The sequence below is a fragment of the Phacochoerus africanus genome, chromosome 15 (assembly GCF_016906955.1).
Source record: "Phacochoerus africanus isolate WHEZ1 chromosome 15, ROS_Pafr_v1, whole genome shotgun sequence".
Lineage (NCBI taxonomy): Eukaryota > Metazoa > Chordata > Mammalia > Artiodactyla > Suidae > Phacochoerus > Phacochoerus africanus.
The window spans coordinates 109,232,227-109,256,442 of NC_062558.1; the positions used below are offsets into that span (position 1 = coordinate 109,232,227).

The 24,216-nt window shown below is 51.6% G+C and overlaps 2 protein-coding genes and 1 long non-coding RNA gene across 4 annotated transcripts in view; 2 read left to right on the forward strand and 1 right to left on the reverse strand.

The window, feature by feature from the left end:
• The window catches only part of UBTD1 (ubiquitin domain containing 1), a 56,154-nt gene extending 47,469 nt beyond the window's left edge, over positions 1-8,685 (forward strand). For both annotated transcript variants that reach the window (XM_047761753.1, XM_047761754.1), the window contains exons 2-3: positions 7,028-7,255; positions 7,576-8,685. In XM_047761753.1, coding sequence (XP_047617709.1) covers positions 7,028-7,255; positions 7,576-7,961 — 614 coding nt within the window. In that variant the 3' untranslated portion in view covers positions 7,962-8,685. The remainder of the gene's footprint in view (positions 1-7,027; positions 7,256-7,575) is intronic.
• A 1,234-nt stretch (positions 8,686-9,919) lies between these two features.
• Positions 9,920-24,101, forward strand: ANKRD2 (ankyrin repeat domain 2). The gene is made up of 9 exons (XM_047761961.1): positions 9,920-10,319; positions 14,277-14,378; positions 16,974-17,132; positions 17,247-17,354; positions 19,476-19,574; positions 19,943-20,041; positions 21,689-21,787; positions 21,894-21,992; positions 23,803-24,101. The coding sequence occupies exons 1-9, from the start codon at positions 10,245-10,247 to the stop codon at positions 23,947-23,949; spliced, it is 987 nt and encodes a 328-aa protein (XP_047617917.1). The 5' UTR covers positions 9,920-10,244; the 3' UTR covers positions 23,950-24,101.
• LOC125116599 (uncharacterized) lies at positions 13,963-15,994 on the reverse strand. Its single transcript, XR_007132385.1, has 2 exons — positions 15,899-15,994; positions 13,963-14,531 (listed from the first exon to the last, which is right to left on the reverse strand). It is a non-coding gene; the product is annotated as an uncharacterized LOC125116599 (long non-coding RNA).
• Positions 24,102-24,216: the final 115 nt, after the last annotated feature.

Below are 24,216 nucleotides of genomic sequence, written 5' to 3' on the forward strand. Positions count from 1 at the left end.
CTGGAAATGGAGCTTGGGAATTGTGGCAGGTATAAATAGGGCCGTCTCCTGGCTTGGGTGGACTGACTGTCCTGGGAAATCTCTGCTTCCCCTTGGCTGGTCTCAGACTTGGTGTCACATCTCAGTGGCTCAGGTGTGCCAGTCCCCAAAGCCACAGTAAGGGCCTCTTGGGGTCTGAGATCAAGAAGTGGAGGGACAGCCTGACTTGGCCGTTGAGGCAGACCTTTCTCCAGCTTTTCCTGCTCTCAGCGGTGAGTCCTCCACCGCGCTCCCTCCCCGTGCACCATGCATTTGTTAGGTCCATTTTCAACTCAGCAGACATTGGTGAGAACCTGGGGAGTTCAGGGGGAAGCAGCCAGGCCCTTTGTCCTCCCGTGGGTTCTAGAGACTCCTCTCTTGTGTAGTTATTCTGAATTAACTAGTGCGAAGCATGCACGCGCGCATGCACTCATAGCCACACCCCAGCTCCACGCAAATTGGAAGGGATCGTTAGTGTTCTGCTCCCACTCTTCTCTCGGAACCCTCCTTTGGGGGTGGTATCGCCAGACACTATTCATTATCCAGGCCAAACCACGGCGTTCACTGTCATTACCCTCCCCCTGCAACCCAGACGGCCGTGCCCTCTCGCTCCTCCCCCTTGCCCCTTGGAATCTGCTCTCAGCAGCACCTTGGGAGGCTATCTGTTGAACTAGCTGATGTTAAGGTTTAGAGGAGCGTGCTCTTTCCGCTTCTGTTTTGCTGTGTTCACAAGGGGGATTCTTTTTTTTTTTTCTTTTTAGGGCCACACCTGCAGCATATGGAGGTTCCCAGGCTAGCGGTCTAATCAGAGCTGTAGCTGCCAGCCTACGTGAGAGTCACAGAAACCCCAGATCTGAATGGGATTCTTCAATCAGAGTTGAGTACCTACCCCAGCCCAGCCCTTGTGACTCTGGCTCACTGGGTCTGCGGTGGGCCCTGGGACACTGGCTTTTTAACCAGCACCTCAGGAGGGCCTAGCACAAGTGATGTCTCGGGCAACCCTTCAAGACCGCAACTTGTGGAGTTCCCGTCATGGCGCAGTGGAAACGAATCCGACTAGGAACCATGAGGTTGCAGGTTCAATCCCTGGCCTGGCTCAATGAGTCAAAGAGCCAGCCTTGCTGTGAGCTGTGGTATAGGTCGCAGACACGGCTCGGATCTGGCATTGCTGTGGCTCTTGGTGTAAGCCGGCAGCTACAGCTCCGATTAGAACCCTAGCCTGGGAACATCCATATGCCGAAGGTGTGGCCCTAAAACAAACAAACAAAAAAAAACCCCACAACTTTTGCCTCTGTCCTCAGAAACGTGCATTCTTTGCTCAGTTCCATGGCCACCTTAGTCACAGAAACCCATGGTTTGCATGGGCATTTTGTACCTCCCCATATAGGTGTGTACCTGAATTATTCATTGTTTTATAAATCTCTCTTCGGTCAACTTTCTTAAGGATAAGGACCACGTCTGTTACTCTGTCTTTGACCTGGAGCTTATCTAGAGCAGGTGGAGACCTAAGTAGGGGCCACTAGATGCTCCTGCTGCTGAAACCCACAGAGCCTGCCTGGCTCTGAACAGAGGCTCCCAGAGCTGCCAGCAACTGAAATCCTAGAGGCTGTGGGTCTTGGGCTCTCCCGTTCACCACCCTCAAGCCCCACCCACAGCTCCCCAAACTCTTCCGAATTTTCTGTGGCTGCTTCTCAGCACTTTATATACCCTTTTTCCTTAACAACTTTCATTGTATTCTTTTTTTTCTTTGGCTGCACTTATGGCATATGGAAGTTCCTGGGCCAGGGATTAAATCCGAGCTGCAGCTGTGACCTATGCCCCCCAGCTGCAGCAATGCTGGATCCTTAACCCACTGCACCCAGCTGGGAATGGAACCCATGCTGCCACAGCGACAGTGCTGGATCCTTAACCTGCTGTGCTGTAGCGGGAACTCTTCATTGTTTTATTCTTATAACTAAAGTAACTACTGCTTATTTTTGAAAACTTGGAAAATATAAGCAAAAAAAAAAAAAAATCATTGGTAACTGCCAATCAGATATAACCATTGCTGGAGTTCCCATCATGGCACAGCAGAAATGAATCTGACTAGGAACCATGAGGTTGTGGGTTCGATCCCTGGCTTTGCTCAGTGGGTTAAGGATCCGGCATTGCCATGAGCTGTGGTGTAGGTCGCAGACATGGCTCGGATCCTGTGTTGCTGTGGCCGTGGTGTAGGCCAGCAGCTGTAGCTCTGATTCGACCCCTAGCCTGGGAACCTCCATATGCCCCGGGTGCGGCCCTAAAAAGCAAAAAAAAAAAAAAAAAAAAAAATATATATATATATATATATATATATATATGTATGTAACTATTGTTAACATTTGGTGTAACTCCTTCCAGTGTTTTCATCTGATTTTTATTTATTTATTTATTTTGGCCACACCCATGGCAGGTGGAAGGTCCTGGGCTAGCGATCGAACCCATGCCAAAGTTGCAACCTGCGCCACAGTTGTGGCAACACTGGATCCTTAGAGTGCTGCACTGCAAGAGACCATCTCAGTCTTTTTAATATGTATAATTTTACATACATTTGCAGCAATAAAAGCCAGAGCACAGACACTTGCTGTTCTCTAACCCTTTTTTCCCTGAATCACTGGGCATTTCCCTGTGTGACTCTGCCTCCCTCGGTCCCATCACAAAATGGCTGCCGTGGATGCACAGACATTATGTAGCTTTTCTCCTGGTGGCGTGCCTTTAACTTGTTTCTAGAAAACCAGGCGGAGTTAAACAGCTTTGTAGATGAACCTTCGCCACACACTTGTGATTATTTTCTTAGAAAACTTTCTTAGAAACCAAACAGCTGAGCCAAAGAGATGCATACTTGTAAGTTTTTTGGTATCATAGCAACTGCCCTCCAGAAAGTTTGTACCAATTTGTGCAGCATATAAGAGCATTCACACCCTTTCCCCTGCCCGATATTTTTTGACTCAACTAACTGTAAAACGTCATTTTTTTAAATGAATGAAATTTAAAATATTCTTCATCAATTTGCTTTTATGTTTAGAGTAAAAGCTTCCTTTTCTATTTTGTCTGTATCTTTGTCTAAAATTGTCAGCATCAGTGTGTGGGGATCCAGACATTTTGGCAAGTCTCTTATACATGCTTGCCTCCAGCCTGGGGAACCTTGCTGGATATCTTTAAGCTGTGTGCTGAGTTTCAATCGCTGTGAGCAAAGCCAGCCCCTGGCCCGGGGTGCTGCTGCTGCCCCCTGCTGGCGAAGTGCAGTGGTGGCTGAAAGGGCTGGCCTCCTGCCCTTTTCTTACCTCAACCCTCCCTCTTTCTTCCGCCACCACCCCATTTTAATAGTTTCTAGTATCTTCAGCCTGAAGGGAACCAGCGTGCAGGGTGAGGAAATTTTAAGCTCTGTGTCTTGGGCGATGCAAATGCAGTTACTGTTTGGGGAGGCTCACTGGCATTGCGTCCGTACTGGTATGTGACGTGTGTCTCCGACAGCACAGACAGGAAAGCGTGCTTTTCTCTGGGTGAAGGGAGGGAACTCTGCAGGCAAAGTATTCAAGCAAAGCATCCTTCAGGTATGCGGGGCCTCCTGAGGTGACAGCCTTGAAAGGTGACGCCTTGGGGCTGTGTTGATATTAAAAAGAAAGAGGCATGCATACACAGTGACACTTCAGGTGCCCTAAGGTCACCAGTAACCTGGATTGTCAGGGACAGGACCAGAACCTGACCATTGAAGTAAGGGAGGGTGGGCCATCTGAGCAAGAACAACAGATGTCCCCAAGCCTTGCCTCTCTTCTTCAGGAAACCTCTTTCTTAGAACCAGATGCTCTCAATTTTGACAGTGCCGACAGACCTTTCTCACCCCTCAGCAGATGAAGAGTGGCCCATTAGCTGGACCTGATCTCTACCCATATGAGCAGCAGTTAGATGGAGACCAGTGAGAAGAGACATCTGGCAGAGAGGAAGCAGCTCAAGAAGTTAAAAGGCCTGAGTCATTGAGTAGAGGGGCAGAAGTGGTCCCAGAGGTCCCCAGGGCATCACTGCATAATGCCTGTGAGTCCTGATGGGTCATAGCTCTTGTTAGGGAGTCATCAACACTAAAGGACCATAGAGAAAAGGCGTCAGAAATCATGAAGCAGAGCAACTTCCTTGATCCAGGCAGAAACCCCTCCAGGCCAAACTTCCACCAAAAAAACCCATGAACAAAACTGTCATCTTTTGTTTCTCCAGTTCCTCCTTTCTGTCTTTCACACTTAAGCCTTTGATCTATCTGGGTTTGATTTTTGTGGCTGGTGTGAGGTAGGGATCCTGTTTCATGTGTTTCTACAGGGAGAACCTGTGACTCAGTGGTAACAAACCCAATTAGTATCCATGAGGATGAGGGTTTGATCTCTGGCCCTGCTCAGTGAGTTACAGGATCTGGTGTTACTGGGAGCTGTGGTCACAGACTCTGTTCAGATCCCAAGTTGCTGTGTCTATGGTATAGGCCAGCAGCTGCAGCTCTGATTCGACTCCTAGCCTAGGAACTTCCATATGCCATAGTTGCAGCCTTAAAAAAAAAAGGAACCTGTAGTCCATAACTATGTATCACTAGTCCTTTGTAAGGAAAATCCCCAGTGTCTGTCGTCTGCTGCTCACATGGCATCCTTCTGATGACAGTTATGTGGGTGTCTTTCCCATGTCCTGTTTCATGTTTTTAAGGCTCTCTGATTTCTTAAATGCAGTATTTCACAATCTGGGTCTGATAAATCCCATAGCTGAAGTCTTTGTAAGTCTGATTCTTCTGCCTGTTGTTTTTGCTGGCTCGGGCTCCTATTGCCTTGTTTCTTTGTATGTTGTGATTAAGAAAAAAAAACCTATGACCTTAATATTTATTTTTCTTGGAACTTTATCTCAGGAATTCTTTGAGGCCTGGTTTGAAGTTGTTTGCCAACAAAGAGGATTTGCCTTTCCTTTTGCTAACCCAGGAACACTCAGATGAAGTGTCTGGCCTGAGAGTTTTCTGTCTGCACAGGTAGAGGCAAACCCACTGGATTCACTCTGACCTGAGGCAGAACCCTCACTCTGTCACTTACTGTGTCACTTCAGGCCAGTCATTTAATCTCTCTGCCTGTGCCATCATCTGTGGAACAGCAATAATAACACCTAGCACCTAAAGCCATTCAAAAAGTGAAGTGGGGGAGTTCCCATCGTGGTGCAGCGGAAATGAATCCGACTAGGAACCATGAGGTTGCAGGTTCGATCCCTGGCCTCACTCAGTGGGTTAAGGATCCGGCATTGCCATGAGCTGTGGTGTAGGTCGCAGACCCAGCTCAGATCTGGCGTGGCTGTGGCTCTGGCGTAGGCTGGCAGCAACAGCTCTGATTAGACCCCTAGCCTGGGGACTTCCATATGCCGTGGGTGTGGCCCTGAAAAGCCAAAAAAAAAAAAAAATGAAGTGGGGTGTTGTGTATAAATAAAGTGCTTACACGGTTTTCCTTCATGTGGTAGGTGGGTCAATGTCCTGCTCTTTCCCAAGGAGGCCCCCCCTCCCACCCTAGCCTGTAGGGGCAGCTCCCAGCTTTAGTTCTGCATCTCACTCAAGATCCGAGTTAAAGCGAGAGCCAAGGACGTTAGATCTCGTTCTTGTGGCTCATTCTGCCTTCAGCTCTGAGAAGACTGAGCTTCCTAAAGCCTTTGAGAGATGCCTCTGCTCTCCGTCTTGACTGTGGTCCAGAGTTGTCCTGGAGGTCACTTGGGGTTGTGTAATAAGAATAATGACCTTAAAAAAAAAAAAGGATAATGATATTTAACAGAATTGTTTCCTTCATCAGATACTGTGGGGATTTTGGGGGTTGGTCGGTTGTGGTTTTAAAAAATTCTTTGTAACTGTATGATAGAACATTAATAAAAAGACTTTTTTTTTTTGTCTTTTCTAGTTCCTCATGGTTCCTAGTCGGATTTGTTAACCACTGAGCCACGACGGGAACTCCAATAAAAAGACATTAAAGGAGTTCCCAGAGAGGAGCAGCAGAAATGAATCCGATTAGGAACCATGAGGTTGTGGGTTCCATCCCTGGCCTCGCTCAGTGGGTTAAGGATCTGGCGTTGCCGTGAGCTGTGGTGTAGGTCGCAGATGCGGCTCGGACCCCACATGGCTGTGGCTATGTGTAGGCTGGTGGTTGCAGCTCTGATTCATCCCCTAACCTGGGAACCTCCATATGCCGTGGGTGTGGCCCTAAAAGACAAAAGATGAAAAAAATTAAAAAATAAAAAGACATGAAAATATTTATAATTCTTATTCACGGGACTATACATGTGACATAGACAGAAAGTTGTATATTGTCATGATACCATTCTAAATGCTTTTCATAACAAGGGATATTTAAAAAATAAATTTACTACTATGAACCCAACTCTATTGAGAAAAATGGAGAGAGGAAGCTGGGAGGAAATATGTCTAAGTGTCAACAGTAGTTAATTTCTGAACAGCGGAGGTCTCCAGGGAGTTTCCCCCAATGGCAGCAAGGCACAAACAGTGGTCAGAGGGCGGCCCTCCCAATCAGAAAGCCTGGCATTCCATTGGTACCCGGGTGGCTTCAGACAAATGACAAGCTCTCTTAGTTTCCCCATCTGTTGGGTCACTTTGACAGTCTAAAATGCCTAGTCTGTGATCTGGCACAAGCTGGCTCCGTAAATGGTGGAAGTTAGAATTCTGACACCCCTGCGTTCTTTCCAGATTTTTAAAAACACTGAACATATCCTACTTAGTAATCAAAGAAAGAGAGTAGAATTAAGACTTAAAGCAGCAGCAGCAGCAATAAAGGCAATATACCCTTTGCTGACAGAAGTGGTTTATGCCCCCGGAGTTGGGTGTGTGCAGTTTCCAGACTCTTCCCTGACTCTAGGAAAGGGCTGGGGGTCCTCAATACTCAGGAGCGGCGGTGGGGGCGGGGTTTGGTGGGGGCGCTGGGAGAAGGTGGACGCAGCCCCGGCTTTCCAGAGGCTAAGTGTCTCTTTGTGTCCTGCGCAGGACGCAATGAGCCCCTGAAGAAGGAGCGGCTGAAGTGGAAGAGCGACTATCCGATGACCGACGGGCAGCTGCGGAGCAAGCGGGATGAGTTCTGGGACACGGCGCCCGCCTTTGAGGGCCGCAAGGAGATCTGGGACGCCCTCAAGGCTGCCGCCTACGCGGCGGAGGCCAATGACCACGAGCTGGCCCAGGCCATCCTGGACGGAGCCAGCATCACCCTGCCTCACGGTGAGCAACGGGGCAGGGCTTCCCCAGGGACCCGGGGTTGAATGTCGCCGCTGCTGTGGCAACAGCAAATCCTTAACCCACTGTGCTGGGCCAGGGCTCAAACCCACAGTGACCTAAGCTGCTGCAGTCAAGTTCTTAACCCACCGTGCTGCAGTGGGAACTCCTCACTTAACCTTAATTACTCCCACGTAAGCCCCTATCTCAGGATACCATGACATTGGGGGGTTAAGGCTTCAATATATGAATTTGTTGGGGGGCACAATTCATTCCAAACCAGTGGGTCCCCGAGCCGACTCTGCCCACCCCCGCCTTTCTCACAGGCACGCTCTGTGAATGCTACGATGAGCTGGGCAATCGCTACCAGCTACCCATCTACTGCCTCTCGCCGCCTGTGAACCTGCTGCTGGAACACACCGAGGAGGAGAGCCCGGAGCCCCCCGAGCCCACCCCCAGTGCGCGCCGAGAGTTCCCGCTGAAGGTGCGCCTCTCCACGGGCAAGGACGTGAGGCTCAGCGCCAGCCTGCCTGACACGGTGGGGCAGCTCAAGAGGCAGCTGCACACCCAGGAGGGCATCGAGCCATCCTGGCAGCGATGGTTCTTCTCCGGAAAGCTGCTCACAGACCGCACGCGGCTCCAGGAAACCAAGATCCAGAAGGATTTTGTCATCCAGGTCATCATCAACCAGCCCCCGCCGCCCCAGGACTGAGGTGACCACGGACCCCTGGGCAGAGAGGCCGAGGAGGGTCTCCGCAGGGCTGAGAGGCCTTCCGGCTGGAGCACTGGATGCCCCCACCCTGCCGCTGCCTTGGAGAGCTGTTCTTTTCTTTGGAGGCATCTCCCCAAATATGGCTGCTGGGCGAGCCCTGAGGGGACCCTGCTTCCCGGGGCCACCAGTGCCCAGCACCCAGGAAACAGTGTGCTGCCACACACAGGCCTTGCCACCCTTGTCAGAGAAGAGGCAAACCAGGGCCCTCCAAGCCTGCCTCTCCCCTGCGGCAGGTTCGAGCCACAAGGGCCAGCCCGGAGGCCCCCGGAGTCCAGATCTGTCATTGGGTGCTGCCGGCTGTGCCCACTCCGTTTTTCTGCTCAGGGTCTGAAGCAGCTGCTGTTTCCCTCCTCTGTCCCCACCCCCTGACTCTGCCCTAGGCACAGTGCCAGTCCCCCAGAGGGGAAGGGGACTCATGAGCCCCAGGGGCGGGGAGCCTGAGGCCGGCCTCTGCCTCTCCCAGCCCCCAGCACAATAGGCAGAGATGCGGCACTGGCGGGGTGGCTGGGCTGTTGTGGCAGGGGTCTGCGCAGGGCCGTCCCCTGGCTCTAGCCCTGGTAGCGGTGGCAGGGGAGGGGGGCCCTGCAGCCTGGCAGTGGCCCCACAGCAGGTCCCTGTGTACAGACATATCTGCATATTTATCAATAAAGCCTTTTTGCTCCTTCCCACTCTCTTGCCTGGCTTTGACTTTGGGTTCTCCTGCAGCTCTGTGGATCCCCAGAGCCCGTTCTGGTGCAGGAACAGGTGGATGCATGGCCTCCCCAGCTACTCTGGGCACCATGGAGATTTCGGTGGAACAAGCTGAGCACTGCTAGTGTTTGGGCCTGTGTTTTCGTGGGTCCTCCGGAAAAGCCACATAACCTCCAAACCCACTTTGCTTATCTTTAACGTGGAGATGATGCCGCCTGCCCTGCCTCCTCCCTCAGCAGCTGGCAGGATTAAATGGCATAACAGATGTGAACACGCTTTGAAAGCAAAGTTGGGCTTAGTTACCTGATGCTCCACTCCTACAGCACAAAGCCGCTGGCTTCCAGCTCAGCCCCTGAGCCAGACCCTCAGGACGGATGTATATGTGGACATCCTGGACGTGCTGTACCCTCGGTGACATTAAGGCAAAATCTCTGACAAATTTAGGTGATGAGCAGGGGTCATCTTGCCAGCAGGGGAACCAGAGAGGAGGAGGAGCCAGCTTCCTTAGGGGAAAGCGTGCATGTGAGCAGAGAGGGGGCATCTTAGATAAGGTAGTTTAGCTAAGGGCAGGCCACGTGGGTGTCACAGACCACCGGGCTGTGTCGTCTGTGGTTCCCTGGCAGGTTAAACCCGGGTCATGGTGACCCAGGGCTCACTCCCATGGTTCGAGGTATAGAACTGAGCAATAGAGTTTTGCTTTTCCTTCAGTTGGCAATATTTTCCTTTCTCAGTGGGCATGAGGTCAGCGTGGCCTGATGGGGAAACTGAGTGAAGGATGATCCGTCCGAGCTGGTGTCCTCGTCAGCGTCAGCGGGGCGTGACACTGCATTCTGGCCCTTCCACTGGCTTCCTGAGGCTCCTCTTGAAGCAAGGCCCCTGAGACAGATGAGTGAGATTTGTCAGGGACTCATGGACTGGCAGCCAAATGCGCTGATGCTTCACTAGGGGGCACTGTGGGACCTCAGAGAGGCAAAGGCCTGCAGGAGCTGCGGGCCAAGAGGGAGGCAGCTGCCCTCACTCCCAGCCACTGCCTGGCACTCCAGCCCAGATGAGGCAGTCTGCCCTCCCCTGAGCAAGCAGGGCCTGTTCCCAGGACAGCCTGGGGATGCAGGCCTATCTTGGGTCCCCTCACTGACAGGGGCTGGACAGGTTTGCAGGCATCCAGCAGGTGGCACTACCATCTGGGCTAAGGGCAGTCAATGGTCCTTTGTGCAGCCCAGCTGCCCTGGCTGAGGCCCAGCTGGGCCTAAGTACCCAGGACAGAGGCTGGGCAGGTTCCTTTCTGTAGCCCCCGCTCTCAGGGCACTGGACCCTCCAGCTCCAGGAGGCCAGGGGTTGGCAGGGCGGGGGGCAACTGTCCCTGCTTCCCCCTGCTGTCTGGGGCTGCCTGGGGTGAAGGTGACAGGTGGGGGAGTCAGGTGGAGAATTGGGCCGGTGAGCTCATGGCAAAGGCGCCCAGCGGGGCGGGGGTGGGTGCCCTGGCATATAAAGCCCCCGGGGCCCAGAGCCTGTAGAAGCGAGTCAGACGGCACGATGGCGAGCTCCGAGGCGGTGCAGAGGGCCACGGCGCTGATCGAGGAGCGGCTGGCGCAGGAGGAGGAAAATGAGGTAGGGCAGAGGTGTGGGGGCTCAAAGAGGTTCTGAGGAGACCCAGCTCTGCTGTCAAAGGAAGGAAAAGCCTGGCTGCCATACCTGTGGCAGGAAAGAAGACAGGTGTCCCCAGGGGCCCTGCTGGCTTTCTTCCAGCCCCAGGTGCTCCTGGGAGGGGGTTGCTGGCAAGGGGAGACAGAGTCTGAGACCCTGTCCCGCCAACCCCAGCCTTAAGGATGGGCTGAGCTGCACAACAGGGTAGCCAGGATGCTGCCTGGGAGTGTGGGGCCCTGAGATCCCCCAGCTGCTGGGGGGAGGCTGGGACAGGAGAAACTCCAGTGTTTTGCTCCCTGAAGAAGGATAAAGACTGGGAGCAGAGCGAGGAGGGATGCTGGCAAAGAAAGCATGGGTTTCTAGGACCACCAGCCGCTCAAGCATGGGGCTCTTGGCCAAAACCTTTTCTCTGGAATAAAGAAGCAGGGGAGGAGGGTGTGGGCTGGTCCTACTCCTTTTTTTTTTTTTTTTTCTTTTCTTTTTAGGGCCGATCTTGCGGCATAGGGAGGTTCCCAGGCCAGGGGTCGAATCAGAGCTACAGCTGCCAGCCTACACCACAACCACAGCAACGCAGGATCTAAGGCACATTTGCAACCTACACCACAGCTCATGGCAATGCCAGATCCTTAACCCACTGACCCGAGGCCAGGGATCGAACCCGCAACCTCATGGTTCCTAGTCAGATCTGTTTCCACTGCACCACGACAGGACCTCCTGGTCCTACTCTTCATTTGATGGAAATGAATACTCGACCTAGAGTCTCCTCTGCCAAGGGCCCGGTGTGGGGAGGAATGAGATGCTCTATACGGTCAGCTCCTGCCTCCTCTTTACCAGCCCCACATTCATTTTAGCCGACATGTGTCAGGTTCATGGCCAACTAAGGAAGAAGGCAGAGTGGCGAAAGGGTGAGATAGAGGTAACTCAGAGATGAAAGAGCACAAAGGCTGGGGAGGGGGTCATGCCAACCGTGGGCCCTCGAAGGACTTCTCTGTGGACAGGACGGCATTTGAGCTGGGCCTTCAAGGGTGGACATCAAGAAAAGGGAGAGTCTTCCAGACTAAGGAAACAACACGTGCTAAAGTTGGGGGGAGTGGGAATGTTGACTGTTCGGAGGAAGTCTGGCAGTGGGGGGCTAAGGCTGAGAAGGGAGGCAGGGCACAAACCAGAGGGAGAGGGCCCCATGAGAAATACTTGTTCTGTGGGCAGTAGGGAGCCACTGCATGTTGTTGAGTGAGGAACAGTGGTGCCCTCTGATCTGAGGCAGCTCTGACAGCCCTGAGACGGACTTGGAGGGGGAAAGACTGGCACGAACAGGAATGAGAGGGAGGAGATAAATCAGCTTAGAGATAGACTCCATTCAAAAAAGGAACAGCAGGGGTTCTCTTGTCACTGCAACAGCTCGGGTTCCTGCTGTGGCACCAGTTTCATCCCTGGCCCTGGAAATTCCATATGCCTCGGGGGTGGGGGGTGGGGGCAAAAAATAAAATAGGAAGAGTGATTGAATGAGGCCGAGTGAGGGGGAAGGTTCAGGGAAGGGAGGGCTGGTTTGCTGGGGAAAGAGCTTGGACTGAGCCTGCTGAGTCCTGGCCTGGGCTTCCCCGGATCCCCAGGAATGCCATTTCTCACTCCCCCAAGGGCATATGCACCAGCGCCCGGCAGGTGAGTCATGCTGCTGGGCTATTTCTGGAGTGCTGCCCCTGGACATGAGTCCTTCAGCAAGGGGACATGGAGCAGTCCTCATTCATCCAGCAAATACAGCAGCAGGGCTGTCGGGACCCTGAGAGCCCACGGAGCCAGCCTCGCCGGCGGTGCCTCTTACATGCCAGGCGCTGTGCTACGTATTACATAGGCATCCTCTCATTTCCTCTGTGCATCTGGCTACGAAGTAAGGTAGAAATTGTGTTGTGTTTCACCAAAAACCACCCAATTCAACAAACATTTAATGAGCACCTATTGTTTGCCAGTCCACAAAGACCAATTTGAAGCTAGGGGCTATGGAGTGTGAGTAAGGGTCCCCAGTTGTTCCTACCAAGCCCCAGCCCAGCAGCATTCTCAAGGAGAGCCTCTGTCCAGCCTGCATCACCTTCTTGGGGTTGGCAGGGAGGAGAGGAGGGCCTCAGAGAGCAGCCCGGGGGCTGGAGCTCTGCTGTGGGGACATTACTGTGTTAGGTCATCACTGAGGACTTGGAGGTGGGCAGAGCTGTTGAGCCCGCCTGCCACCATTCATGAATTCATTGATTCATTTTTCTCTCCAAACATCTGCTGAGCACCTCCTCTGTGACAGCCCCTGTCATAGGTGCTGGGGACACAAAATGATGAAGACCAAGCCCATTCTCTGGATGCTCCAGGAGCCCAGCCAGGGTCCCACCTGCAGTACCAGCTGAAGCCCTAGGTCACCCCTTGTCCCCAGGGAAAGATGCAGTGTTTCAGGCCAGCACTGGGGAGACCTCAAACCATGGAAGCCCAACATGAAAGGGAGACACAGTGGACAAGAGAACATGTGAAATAAAGACCTGAGAAATCAGCCCTCAAACAACCCTTGAAGAGTCTAACACTGGAGCTCGGTGGGGAACGCGAAAGGCAGTTGAGAGGTCTCAGGAAGGCCATTTCTCCCAGCTGCCACCTCCAACCTGGGTGAATGTTCCCCAGGGGACTTCAGTGATAGGGGCACCAGCACTTGACAAAGAGCCTGTTCCTTTAGAAGAGAGGAGGCAGCTGCGAGAAAGGAGTCCAGGCGTCAGAGTTACAAGTGGGGAGGAGACTTGGATGGAGTTGCCCCTGTATTATTACTACAAGAATAAGGTTAAGGGGGTTCCCATTGTGGTGCAGCAGAAACAAATCTGACTAGTATCTGTGAGGACGCGGGTTCCATCCCTGGCCTTGCTCAGTGGGTTAAGGATCTGGTGTTGCTGTGAGCTGTGCTGTAGGTTGCAGACGTGGCTTGGATCCCATGTTGCTGTGGCTGTGGTGTAGGCCGGCAGCTGTAGCTCTGATTTGACCCCTAGCCTGGGACACCCTTCCATATGCCATGAGTGTGGCCCCAAAAAAGCAAAAAAGAGTAAGGTTAATATTTAGAGTTCACTTGAAGCTGAGAGCTGGGGAGTCACGGGTCCCATCCCTCAGCTTCTCTGAGAGCAAGTTTCTGTGCTCTAGGATTTCACCCGTATCAGTAAACTCTGAGGGAATGAAGTTGGTAACTGACAGAGCTGCCAGATTTTTGAACTGTCAAGTCCATTTAAAAAAAAAAAAGAAGAGGAGTTCCCATTGTGGCTCAGTGCTTAATGAATTAGATTAGGAACCAGGAGGTTTTGGGTTTGACCCCTGGCCTTGCTCAGTGGGTTAAGGATATGGCGTTGCCGTGAGCTGTGGTGTAGGTTGCAGACGTGATTCGGATCCCACGTTGCTATGGCTGTGGTGTAGGCCAGCAGCTGCAGCTCCGATTAGGCCCCTGGCCTGGGAACCTCCATATGCCATGGGTGTGGCCCTAGAAAAGGCAAAAAAAACTAAAAAGAAAAAGAAAAAGAAAAAAAAGTATCATCTATTATCACAATGATTTCATCAAATAAATTTTAAATGGCAAAAAACCAAACAACAAAAACCTCAGTGCTCGAAAAAAGTGAATACATTTAATTTCATGACAACTCCGTCTGGCAAGTTGATCCTGTTTTGCTGGGGACCCAGGGCAGTCAGCAGGCAGGTAGTGGAACTGAGATTGGGGTAGATGCTGAGGTGGGGAGCCCGGCTCTGATCTGGGGCCCTTCTTGGGCCAGTTAGGAGTGGGACAGATGAAGGGCTATGAGGTCACAAAAGAGGAGGTCCTTGGGGGATGTGCTTGAATCTGGGGGGTGGGGAGGGGAGGCTATCCGCCGTCTCAGGTGCTGTGGGCAGGTCCCCGAGCATGTCCTCTCCTTGGCTCTCCAGAAACTCCGAGGAGCCACCCGTCAGAAGTTGCCCATGGAGATGCTGAAGTTGGAGGATGAGAAGCACCACAGGCCTCAGAGTCCAGACTTGCAAAAGGTTAAGGTAAGTGCTAGGAGATCCCTATGTCTGTGCTCAGGGCACAAGTCAGGCAGTGATGGCCTTGCTCCTCCTGGTGTGGTCCACAAACCAGCAGCTCAGCACCCCTGGGGGATGCTGGTGATGCAGCATCTCCCCGCCGCCACCGGATCCCAAGACCTGTCAAGGGAAGCAGGATATGCCATCCCCAAATATACTACTTTGGTATATTTATTATTTTATTTTTATTAATTAATTAATTAATTTATATGTCCTTTTAGGGCCGCATCCATGGCATATGGAGATTCCCAGGCTAGAGGTCCAATCGGAGCTGTAGCCACCGGCCTATGCCGGGGCACAGCAACCCTGGATCCAAGCCGAGTCTGTGAGCTACACCACAGCTCATGGCAATGCTGGATCCTCAACTCAATGAGAGAGGCCAGGGGTGGAACCCGCATCCTCATGGATCCTCATGGCCCATCACTGAGCCATGATGGGAACTCCCATATTTATTATTTTAAACTAAAGTTACTTGAGAAAAAGCCAATGCAAGAAGGACACTAATGATCCTTTGTTCCCCTGAAAGCGGGAAATAAATCTCCCATGTAAGTTACCCTCCCTATGTGAGGAAAGTAGAAAGCTTCCTTATCACCAGATATAGGCAGTTCAGGGCTGAGAAGTCTGTATAAACAAACTTTGTTATTTCTTCACTAATTAGCTACTCTAAACCCAAACTCCTTTGTCTTTTCAATTCTTTTGTGTGTGTGTGTCTTTTTGCCATTTTCTTGGGCTGCTCCTGCGGCATATGGAGGTCCCCAGGCTAGGGGTCCAATCAGAGCTGTAGCCGGCGACCTACACCAGAGCCACAGCAACGCGGGATCCAAGACGCATCTGCAACCTACACCACAGCTCACGGCAATGCCGGATCCTTAACCCACTGAGCAAGGTCAGGGATCGAACCCACAACCTCATGTTCCTAGTCGGATTCGTTAACCACTGAGCCACGACGGGAACTCCCTGTCTTTTCAATTCTTCACAAAAATTTTTTTTCTTTTACTTTCTTTTTTTTTTTTTTTAAGGGGTGCTCATGTGGCATATGGAAGTTGCTAGGCTAGGAGCTGAATTGGAGCTGCAGCACAGCCACAGCAACTCGGGATCTGAGCCATGTCTGTGACCTACACCACAGCTCACGGCAATGCCAGACCCGTAACCCACTGAGCGAGGCCAGGGATCGAACCCACACCCTCATGGATATGAATCGGGTTCATTTCCACTGAGCCACAATGGGAACTCCAATTCTGCACAAATTTATTGTTTCCTTATCTACAAGGTATGAAAGCTACCTGTTTTGGTCACTTCTTCGAGTCTCATATTTTTATGGATTCCCATACATATGAAATTAAATTTATTGTCCTCCTGTTAATCTACCTTCTGTCAACTTAATTAGTAGACCAGCCAAAGAACCTAGAAGGGGAGAGGAGGAAAGTGTTCCTCCCATATCTCCTGAGTCAGAATCTGCACTGAGTACAGGATGCCAGGGAACTTACTTTGGAAAGCTCCAGTGATGAAGCAGCCATACAACAAGGCAGGATGCAGGTGTTAACTGGCCGGGGGAGGCTGCATGTGCTGATAGGAGAGAGCTTCATGCTGCCAAGATAAGAGCAATTTCCAGACTATGCAGAGGATGACCCCATAGAATGCACGTCTGAAAGGGCATCAACTGGGCTATGATAGACGTTACCTCTGGGAGTTCCCTGATGGCTCAGTGGGTTAAGGATCCCGTAGTCCAAATGGTGTAGGCGTGGCCTAAAAAAAGTTACCTCTGAGTGAGAAGGGCTTCCTCTTCAGTGCTTTTATGCTTCTGTATTAGTTTCATTTTTAACATTTATGTATGTATTTATTTATCTACTCAAATTATTAGGTAGCATGCAGAAGTTCCCAGGCCAGGGATTCAACTCAAGCCACACCAGAGAAAATGCTAAATCCTTAACGGCTAGGCCACTAGGGAATTCCTCATTTTTATTTACTTTTTAAAATTTTTTTGTCTCTTTGGGGCCACACCCACGGCATATGGAGGTTCCCAGGCTAGGGGTCAAATCAGAGCTGTAGTTGCTGGTCTACACCACAGCCACAGCAACGCCAAATCCTTAACCCACTGAGGGAGGCCAGGGATCTAACCTGCGTCCTCAGGGATAGTAGTCAGATTAGTTTCCATTAAGCCACGACGGGAACTCCCCATTTAAAAATTTTTAATATTAATCATGTATCACTCTTATGACCACACACATACCTGGAATTGCATGAAGAGCTGAGGATTCGGACCCTGTCTGGAGGCCTGGGCTAAGAATTGCCCCTGAGATTTCCTCATCATCGCCCCACCCTCTGTGGAGCCTGGAAACCAGGCAGCCCCCAGGCAGCCCCCTCAAGCCTTCCTTGCCACCTGATCTGTGACGTTGGTGTCTCAGCTTCCACCGCGTCACCTAGTCCCAAACGGCGGGGCTAGACCTGGATTCTGTCTCTCCGAGAGGGTCTCCCGGCGCCCCACCTCCAGCGTAGCTCGGAGGTTCCCAAGCCGGACAGCCGGGGCCCCAGCGTGGGGGTTGACGGACTCTTCCCACGCAGGGCCAGGAGCGTGTGCGTAAGACGTCCCTGGACCTGCGGAGGGAGATCATCGACGTGGGCGGGATCCAGAACCTCATCCAGCTGCGGAAAAAACGCAAGCAGAAGAAGCGGGAGGCCTTGGCCGCCTCCCAGGAGCCACCTCCTGAGCCGGAGGAGATCGTAAGGGTGCTGGGAAAGACCACCGTGCAGGCAGGGGGCGCCGGGGGCGGGGGCAGGGGCGGGATGGTTCGGATCGTGGCGAGGCGGCCCCCCGGCTTCATTCACGCCCTGCAGACCGGCCCTGTGGACGAGGAGACATTCCTGAAAGCGGCGGTGGAGGGGAAAATGAAGGTCATTGAGAAGTTCCTGGCCGATGGGGGTTCCCCAGACACCTGCGACCAGGTGAGATTCCCACTGGGCCCTGCGCCTGTGCCTAACTCCCTTTCAGAGCTGCCACCGCCACCCCGCCCACTTGTGGATCTGCTTGAGAGCAGGCATGGGTGTCCTTGGGAGGGGGGTCCCTCAGAAGATGTGAGACGCCCTCCTCCACACAGGAATTTTTCTAAATTCTTGGACCCTTTCCAGTTTGAACCCCTCCAGAGTATTAAATGTCACCTGGGAGTTCCCGTCGTGACTCAGTGGTTAACGAATCCTATTAGGAACCGTGTGCTGCAGGTTCTATCCCTGGCCTCACTCAGTGGGTTAAGGATCCCGCGTTGCCGTGAGCTGTGGTGTAGGCCGCAGACGCCGCTCTGATCCTGCGTTGCTGTGGCTGTGGCGAAGCCGGCTATAGCTCCGATTTGATCCCTAGCCTGGGTGCGGCCCTAAAAAGACAAAAAGACACACACACACAAAATGTCACCTGGATTTTTAGGGAAGAAAGAGGAATGGAATCCAATACAAAGAGTCTAAGACCAGGGGATCTGGGTTCCAATCCCACCTCTACTGCTCTCTAATTATGTGACCTACAGCTTGGGGGGGTCACTGTTCCATCCCTCAGTTTCTGCCTTTGTAAGACTGTCCACTTCTCTGAGTATGTTACGGAGATCAAAGAGAATGTTAATTCCTCAATAAGTATTTATGATAAAACCATAGGAGTTCCCTGGTGGCTCAGGTGGTTAAGGATTTGGCATTGTCACTGCTGTGGCCCAGGTTTAATCCTTGGCCCGGGAGCTTAAAGAGAGAGAGAGAAAAAAAACCCTATAAAGCCCATGCTAAGCTATGATTTTTTGAGTGTCACATTGCATATCATTATACTTACTTTGAAAAATTATTTTTATTTTATCATGGTTAAAAAATATATAACATGAAATATGCCCTTTAAACCATTTTAAGTGTACAATTCAGTAGCATTAATTACATTTTCAATGTGGTGCTACCATCCCCACGATTTTCAAAATGTTTCCATCACCCATCATTCTTCTTTTTGTTTTCCCTAAAACTGCCTCTTTCACACCTTGTAGGATGCTCTCTTGAGGTCATATCCTGGAATTGAGCAAATTAATGGTCACCCCCTTCAGCCTGCATTATTGTAGGCTTAGGCTACATGTCCTTTCCTTCCACTCTTCAGAATTGAGATTCTTGGTCTGTCTAAGCACCTCCTATCTCTGAGCGAAGTGCTAGGTGCCAGGAGCACAAAACCAAAAAGACCAGGGTGACAGTAGCTGGAGGACTGATGCATAACCAGATCATTAGCATATGGCAAGGTATGCCCTCTGGCCCAAGTGTCTCCAGAAGTCAAAGCAGAAAGCTGACTGCATGGAGAAGGGAGGAAGTTCATTCCCTCCTTGAATCAGCAATCAGGGTGCACCTACCTATCCTTGCCCTGGGAGAGGCACTCAGGGGAAATAGTCAAGACTCAGCCTGCCCCTGAACACTCTCGCAGAGTGGAGGGTTTGTCTGAGCCCCCGGGACAGCTTTGCCCTAGAGGTGTCAAGAAGATGGTGACACTTGAGCTGCATCTTGACAGAGTGGCAGGAATTCATCAAGCCCCCGTGGGGAGTACAGGCAAAATGGGCACTGCCTGTGCAAAGACCTGGCTTTTTTTTTTTTTTTTTGTCTTTTTGCCATTTCTTTGGGCCGCTCCCGCGGCATGTGGAGGTTCCCAGGCTAGGGGTCTAATCGGAGCTGTAGCCACTGGCCTTTGCCAGGGCCACAGCAACGCGGGATCCGAGCCGAGTCTGCAACCTACACCACAGCTCACGGCAACGCCGGATCCTTAACCCACTGAGCAAGGGCAGGGACCGAACCCGCAACCTCATTGTTCCTAGTCGGATTCGTTAACCACTGCACCATGACAGGAACTCCAAAGACCTGGCTTGATTGATGTGCTTGGGGGACCGTGAGAAGGCAGAGTCCCCAGCGCGTAGGAGGCCCTCAAGGGTGCTCTGGATAGAGAGTGAAGGAGCTTGCAGATGATACAGGTCAGAATCGAGCTGGGATAAGGCCTGGTCTCAGCTTGGGTAGGTAATGGACCCAGGGCTGGGGCCAGAGGTTAAGCCCTGACAGTCTCTCTGGGGACAGTTCCGCCGGACAGCCCTGCACCGGGCTTCCCTGGAGGGCCACATGGAGATCCTGGAGAAGCTTCTGGAGAGTGGGGCCACTGTGGACTTCCAGGATCGGGTGAGCAAGGGGGCAGGTATTGGGTGGGAGGCGGGAGGCAGGTCCAGCACCAATAGACGTCCTATTCCCGCAGACCTCCAACCTGGGACAGAAACAGGTGACTTTGGGGGGGTTGGGGTCAGGCCCCACCTATAGTGGGTTCTGTGACCTTGGGCCGGGCCCCATCTCCTGCCCGAACCTCCTCTGTAGATCTGGCTTGGACTAGTTGGGCTCCAAGCATTCTTGTGCTCCACTCCATCCGTTGCCCAGTCAGTGGAGTGGCCCTGTCCCTTTCCTGGATGTCTTCCTGCCCTCTTGGCCGGAGTCCTTTCCCCCAGGGCTCTTTCTTCCCTGAAGCTCTGCAATTAGGCCTCACCCTTCCGTTCTAGCTGGACTGCACAGCCATGCATTGGGCCTGCCGTGGGGGCCACTTGGAGGTGGTGAAACTCCTGCAAAGCCGAGGAGCAGACACCAGTGTGAGAGATAAGGTGAGGCAGTAATACTCACAGATGTTGGAGTCGCAGGGGGTGGGAGAAGCAGAGGGCAGAAAAGCCAGGAAGGCAGGAGGCAGTGAGTTAGTGTGGTTGGCGGAGTGGCTGCAGAGCCCAGGGTGGGTCGCTGCTATCAACTTCAGGCTCTTAGATGCCACCATCTGAGAATGGGATTGGGAAGGGCGGAGGAGAGGGAAGGAGAAGAGATATCTTATTCTGGTTGCTTTGGGATCACCCAAAAGATGAAGGATTTGTTCATGCATCCAATCCTTCATCATCCTTCTCTCTGTCTATCCATCCATTCATTTATTCACCTGTTCATTTATTTATTCATCCACCATTTTTCATTCCTTTGTATGCGACCTTGAACAAGTGACAGCCTCTGAGCCTCTGTTGCTCATCTATAAAATGTTTTTTTGGTGGGGGGCACGCCCATGGCATCTGGGAGTTCCTGAGGCAGGGATGGAACCCGAGCCACAGCAGTGACCCAAGCTGCTGCAGTGACAATGCCAGATCCTTAATCCGCTATGCTACAAAGGAAGTCCCTATAAAATGTCTTGCCCGGAGTTCCCTCATGGGTTTAGGATCTGGCATTGTCACTGCTGTGGGCTCTGGTTACAGCGCTGGTGTGGGTTCCATTTCTGGCCTGGGAACTTCAACATGCTGTGGGCACAGCCAAAATTGAAATGGAATGGAATGGACTAAAAATATTGCAGAGTTCTTTTATAGATGAGATAGGAAAATGCATGTAAGTTAGTTTTTGTTATTGACACTATCTTAAAAACATTTTATTACAGTTGATTTACAGTGTTCTGTCAATTTCTGCTTTACAGCAAAGTGACACTGTTATACACACACATATATATACATTCTTTTTCTCACATTATCCTCCATCATGTTCCATCAGAAGTGACTAGATGTAGTTTCCTGTGCTCTACAGCAGGATCTCATTGCTTATCCACTCCAAATGCAATAGTTTGCATCTACTCACCCCAAACTCCCAGTCCATCCCACTCCCTCCCCCTCCCTAAATTAATTAATTATTCAACATAAGGCTAATGTTTTGTAAGCCTTTGCCATGCCCATCACATAGTCATCTCTCAGTAAATGACATCTATCATAATTATTTTTTTATTTTATTTTATTTTTGTCTTTTTGCCATTTCTAGGGCCGCTCCCACGGCATCTGGAGGTTCCCAGGCTAGGGGTCTAATCAAAGCTGTAGCTGCCAGCCTATGCCAGAGCCACAGCAACGTGGGATCCAAGCCGCATCTGCGACCTACACCACAGCTCATGGCAACACTGGATCCTTAACCCACTGAGCAAGGCCAGGGATTGAACCGGCAACCTCATGGTTCCTAATCTGATTCGTTAACCACTGAGCCACGAGGGCAACTCCCTATCATAATTATTTTAAAAGGGCAGAAGAGGGAGCAGTGGCTCATATCTGGGTGGGAGGGAAATCATAGAAGACTTCCCAGAGGAGGTGGCATGTAATGCCTCAGCGTTAGATCATTGGATAGAGTTTCCTGCCCCTCGGGCTCAGGCTGTGGCCCTAGGACTTGGGGGAAGGATTAGGCTGGAGTGAAGACATTCCCATCCCAGAGGACCACAGGCCAACATGTCCTGCTTCCTTCCCACCCAGCTGCTGAGCACCCCACTGCACGTGGCAGTCCGGACGGGGCACGTGGAGATCGTGGAACATTTTCTGTCCCTGGGCCTGGACATCAATGCCAAAGACAGAGTGAGTGTCTGGGTTCCCTCACTCCCAGCCCCACCATAGGGGTGTAGGCAGCCTGAGGGCTCCCACATGCCCACGTGGGCCATGCTGAGTGTCACACTGGCTCTAGGAAGGGGACAGCGCCCTGCACGACGCCGTGAGACTCAACCGCTACAAAATCATCAAACTGCTGCTCCTGCACGGGGCTGACATGATGACCAAGAACCTGGTAAGTTCATTCCTTCCCTGATTCAGTTAACAGTGTGCACCGCTCTCCTACGCCCCGGCCTGGGCACTCAGAGGACATACAGACTTGGCGTGGAGGAATCTCTCCGTGGAGGGCTTCTCTGGCCCCCAGGGGGGTTAGGGGGTCCACCCAGCTTCCCAATTCTCTCGAATGCTCCAGAAAATCTAAGCGCAGAAAAATGGCCAGAAGGGGCAGTAGGAGGACTTCCCAAAGGTCCCCAAATAGACCATAGGGGGATCTAATGGCCAGGCTCAAATTTGTGGGGGGACAGAGCTGGAAGGAAGCTAAGCGCTTGGTCAGCAGATGGTTCCCAGCCCTGAGTGTTGACTCCTGTGGTCCTCGGGGGTCCCCTAGGATCCTATGTACCCCCGTCCAAGCTTTTGGGGCCCCAAGTAATCACAAAAGGGAGGAGAATTGGGTAAGGGGGGAACCCTGACTCAAAAGAGGCTGAGGGAGCAATTTAAGGGTAGGGGATTAAGACATACAAACTGTTATGTATAAAATAAGCTACAAGGATATATTGTACAACACAGGGAATATAACCAATATTTTATAATAACTGTTAAGTGGAGCGTAACCTTTAAAATTTTCGAGTCTCTATATTGTATACCTGTAACAGATAAAATTCTACATCAATTATACCTGGATTAAAAAAAAAAAAAAGAACTGAAGTTCCTGTCGTAGCTCAGTGGAAATGAATCTGACTAGCATCCATGAGGACATAGGTTCAATCCCTGGCCTCGATCAGTGGGTTGAGGATCTGGCATTGCTGTGAGTTGTGGGCCATAACAAAGCTGCTGAGGTGCTGTGGCTGTGGTGGAGGCTGGCAGCTACAGCTCCAATTCCACGCCTAGCTTGGGACCTTCATATGCTGTGGGTGTGGCCCTAAAAAGACAAAAAAAAATTAAAAATAAAAAATAAATTTAAAAAAACATTAAAAAAAAGAAGTAGCTATATGAAAGGGAAAAAAAGAAAGGCTGAGGGGATCATGAGAAAGTCAGGAAGATAGAAGGTATAAATGAGGACTTCTCAACCTCGGCATTATTCATATTTTTGACTGGATAATTTTTTTGTTATGGCCCACCTGTGGCATATGGAAGTTCCCAGGTCAGGGGTCGAATCAGAGCTGCAGCTGAGGCCTGAGACACAGCCATGGCAACACCGGATCTGAGCTGCATCTGCAACCTACACCACAGCTTATGGCAACACCATATCATTAATCCACTGATCAAGGCCAGGGATCGAATCTGCATCCTCATGGATGCTAGTTGGGCTCTTAATTTGCTGTTCCACAATGGGAACTTCTGGACTGGATAATTCTTTGTTGTGGGGGACTGTCCTGTGCAATACAGAATGTCTGAGCAGCATCCCTGGCCTCTACTCAAGATGCCAGTAAGAGTTCCCATCATGGCACAATGGGAATGAATCTGGCTAGTATCCATGAAGCCGCAGATTCGATTCCTGCCCTCGCATTGCTGTGAGCTGTGGTGTAGATTGAAGATAGAGCCCGGATCTGGTGTTACTGTGGCTGTGGTGTAGGCCGGCAGCTACAGCTCCGATTGAACCTCTAGCCTGGGAACCTCCATATGCCGCAGGTGTGGCCCTAATAGACAAAAAAAAAAAAAAAAAAAAAGCTAGTACTCCCCACCCCAACCCACCCTGCTCAGTTATAATACTGAGAATGTCTCCAGACATTGCCAGTTGCTCGCAGTTGGGAACCCCTGGTATGGATGAGGGCACTTCCTGGTATGGACTTCTGAACAGTGACCAGATCTCCTCCTGGTTCCTGCAGGCAGGAAAGACCCCCACAGACCTGGTGCAGTTGTGGCAAGCTGACACCCGGCACGCTCTGGAGCACCCCGAGCCGGAGTCGGAGCAGAACGGGCTGGAGGGGTCTGGGAGTGGGCGGGCGACCCCTCAGCCTGTGCCAGCACAGTAAATGCCTGTTGCAGCCCAGGCGGGCACCTGACCTGTCCCCTGCATACAGCTGGAGGGTCACAAGAATGGCCCTCAGGCTGAGGACTGCTTGGCTCCTCTGCGTTCACCCCAGGAGCACCCACAAGCTACCGCAATAAAAAAGTCATTTTTCTATGTGTGATGTTCATTTCTATTTGTGCCTGAAATACTTAGGAAGGAAGGAAGACTGGGAGCAAGGCTGGGCTCAAGCAAGAGGGGAACTTGGAGCCCTTTGGCCTCACTGAGCCAG

Excerpts from the sequence above, each read along its gene's own strand:
- ANKRD2 (XM_047761961.1), top strand. The coding sequence starts at position 10,245 with ATGGCGAGCTCCGAGGCGGTGCAGAGGGCCACGGCGCTGATCGAGGAG. Across the intron at positions 10,320-14,276 it reads CGCAGGAGGAGGAAAATGAG|AAACTCCGAGGAGCCACCCG; the intron begins GTAGGGCAGAGG and ends TTGGCTCTCCAG. Across the intron at positions 14,379-16,973 it reads CAGACTTGCAAAAGGTTAAG|GGCCAGGAGCGTGTGCGTAA; the intron begins GTAAGTGCTAGG and ends CTTCCCACGCAG.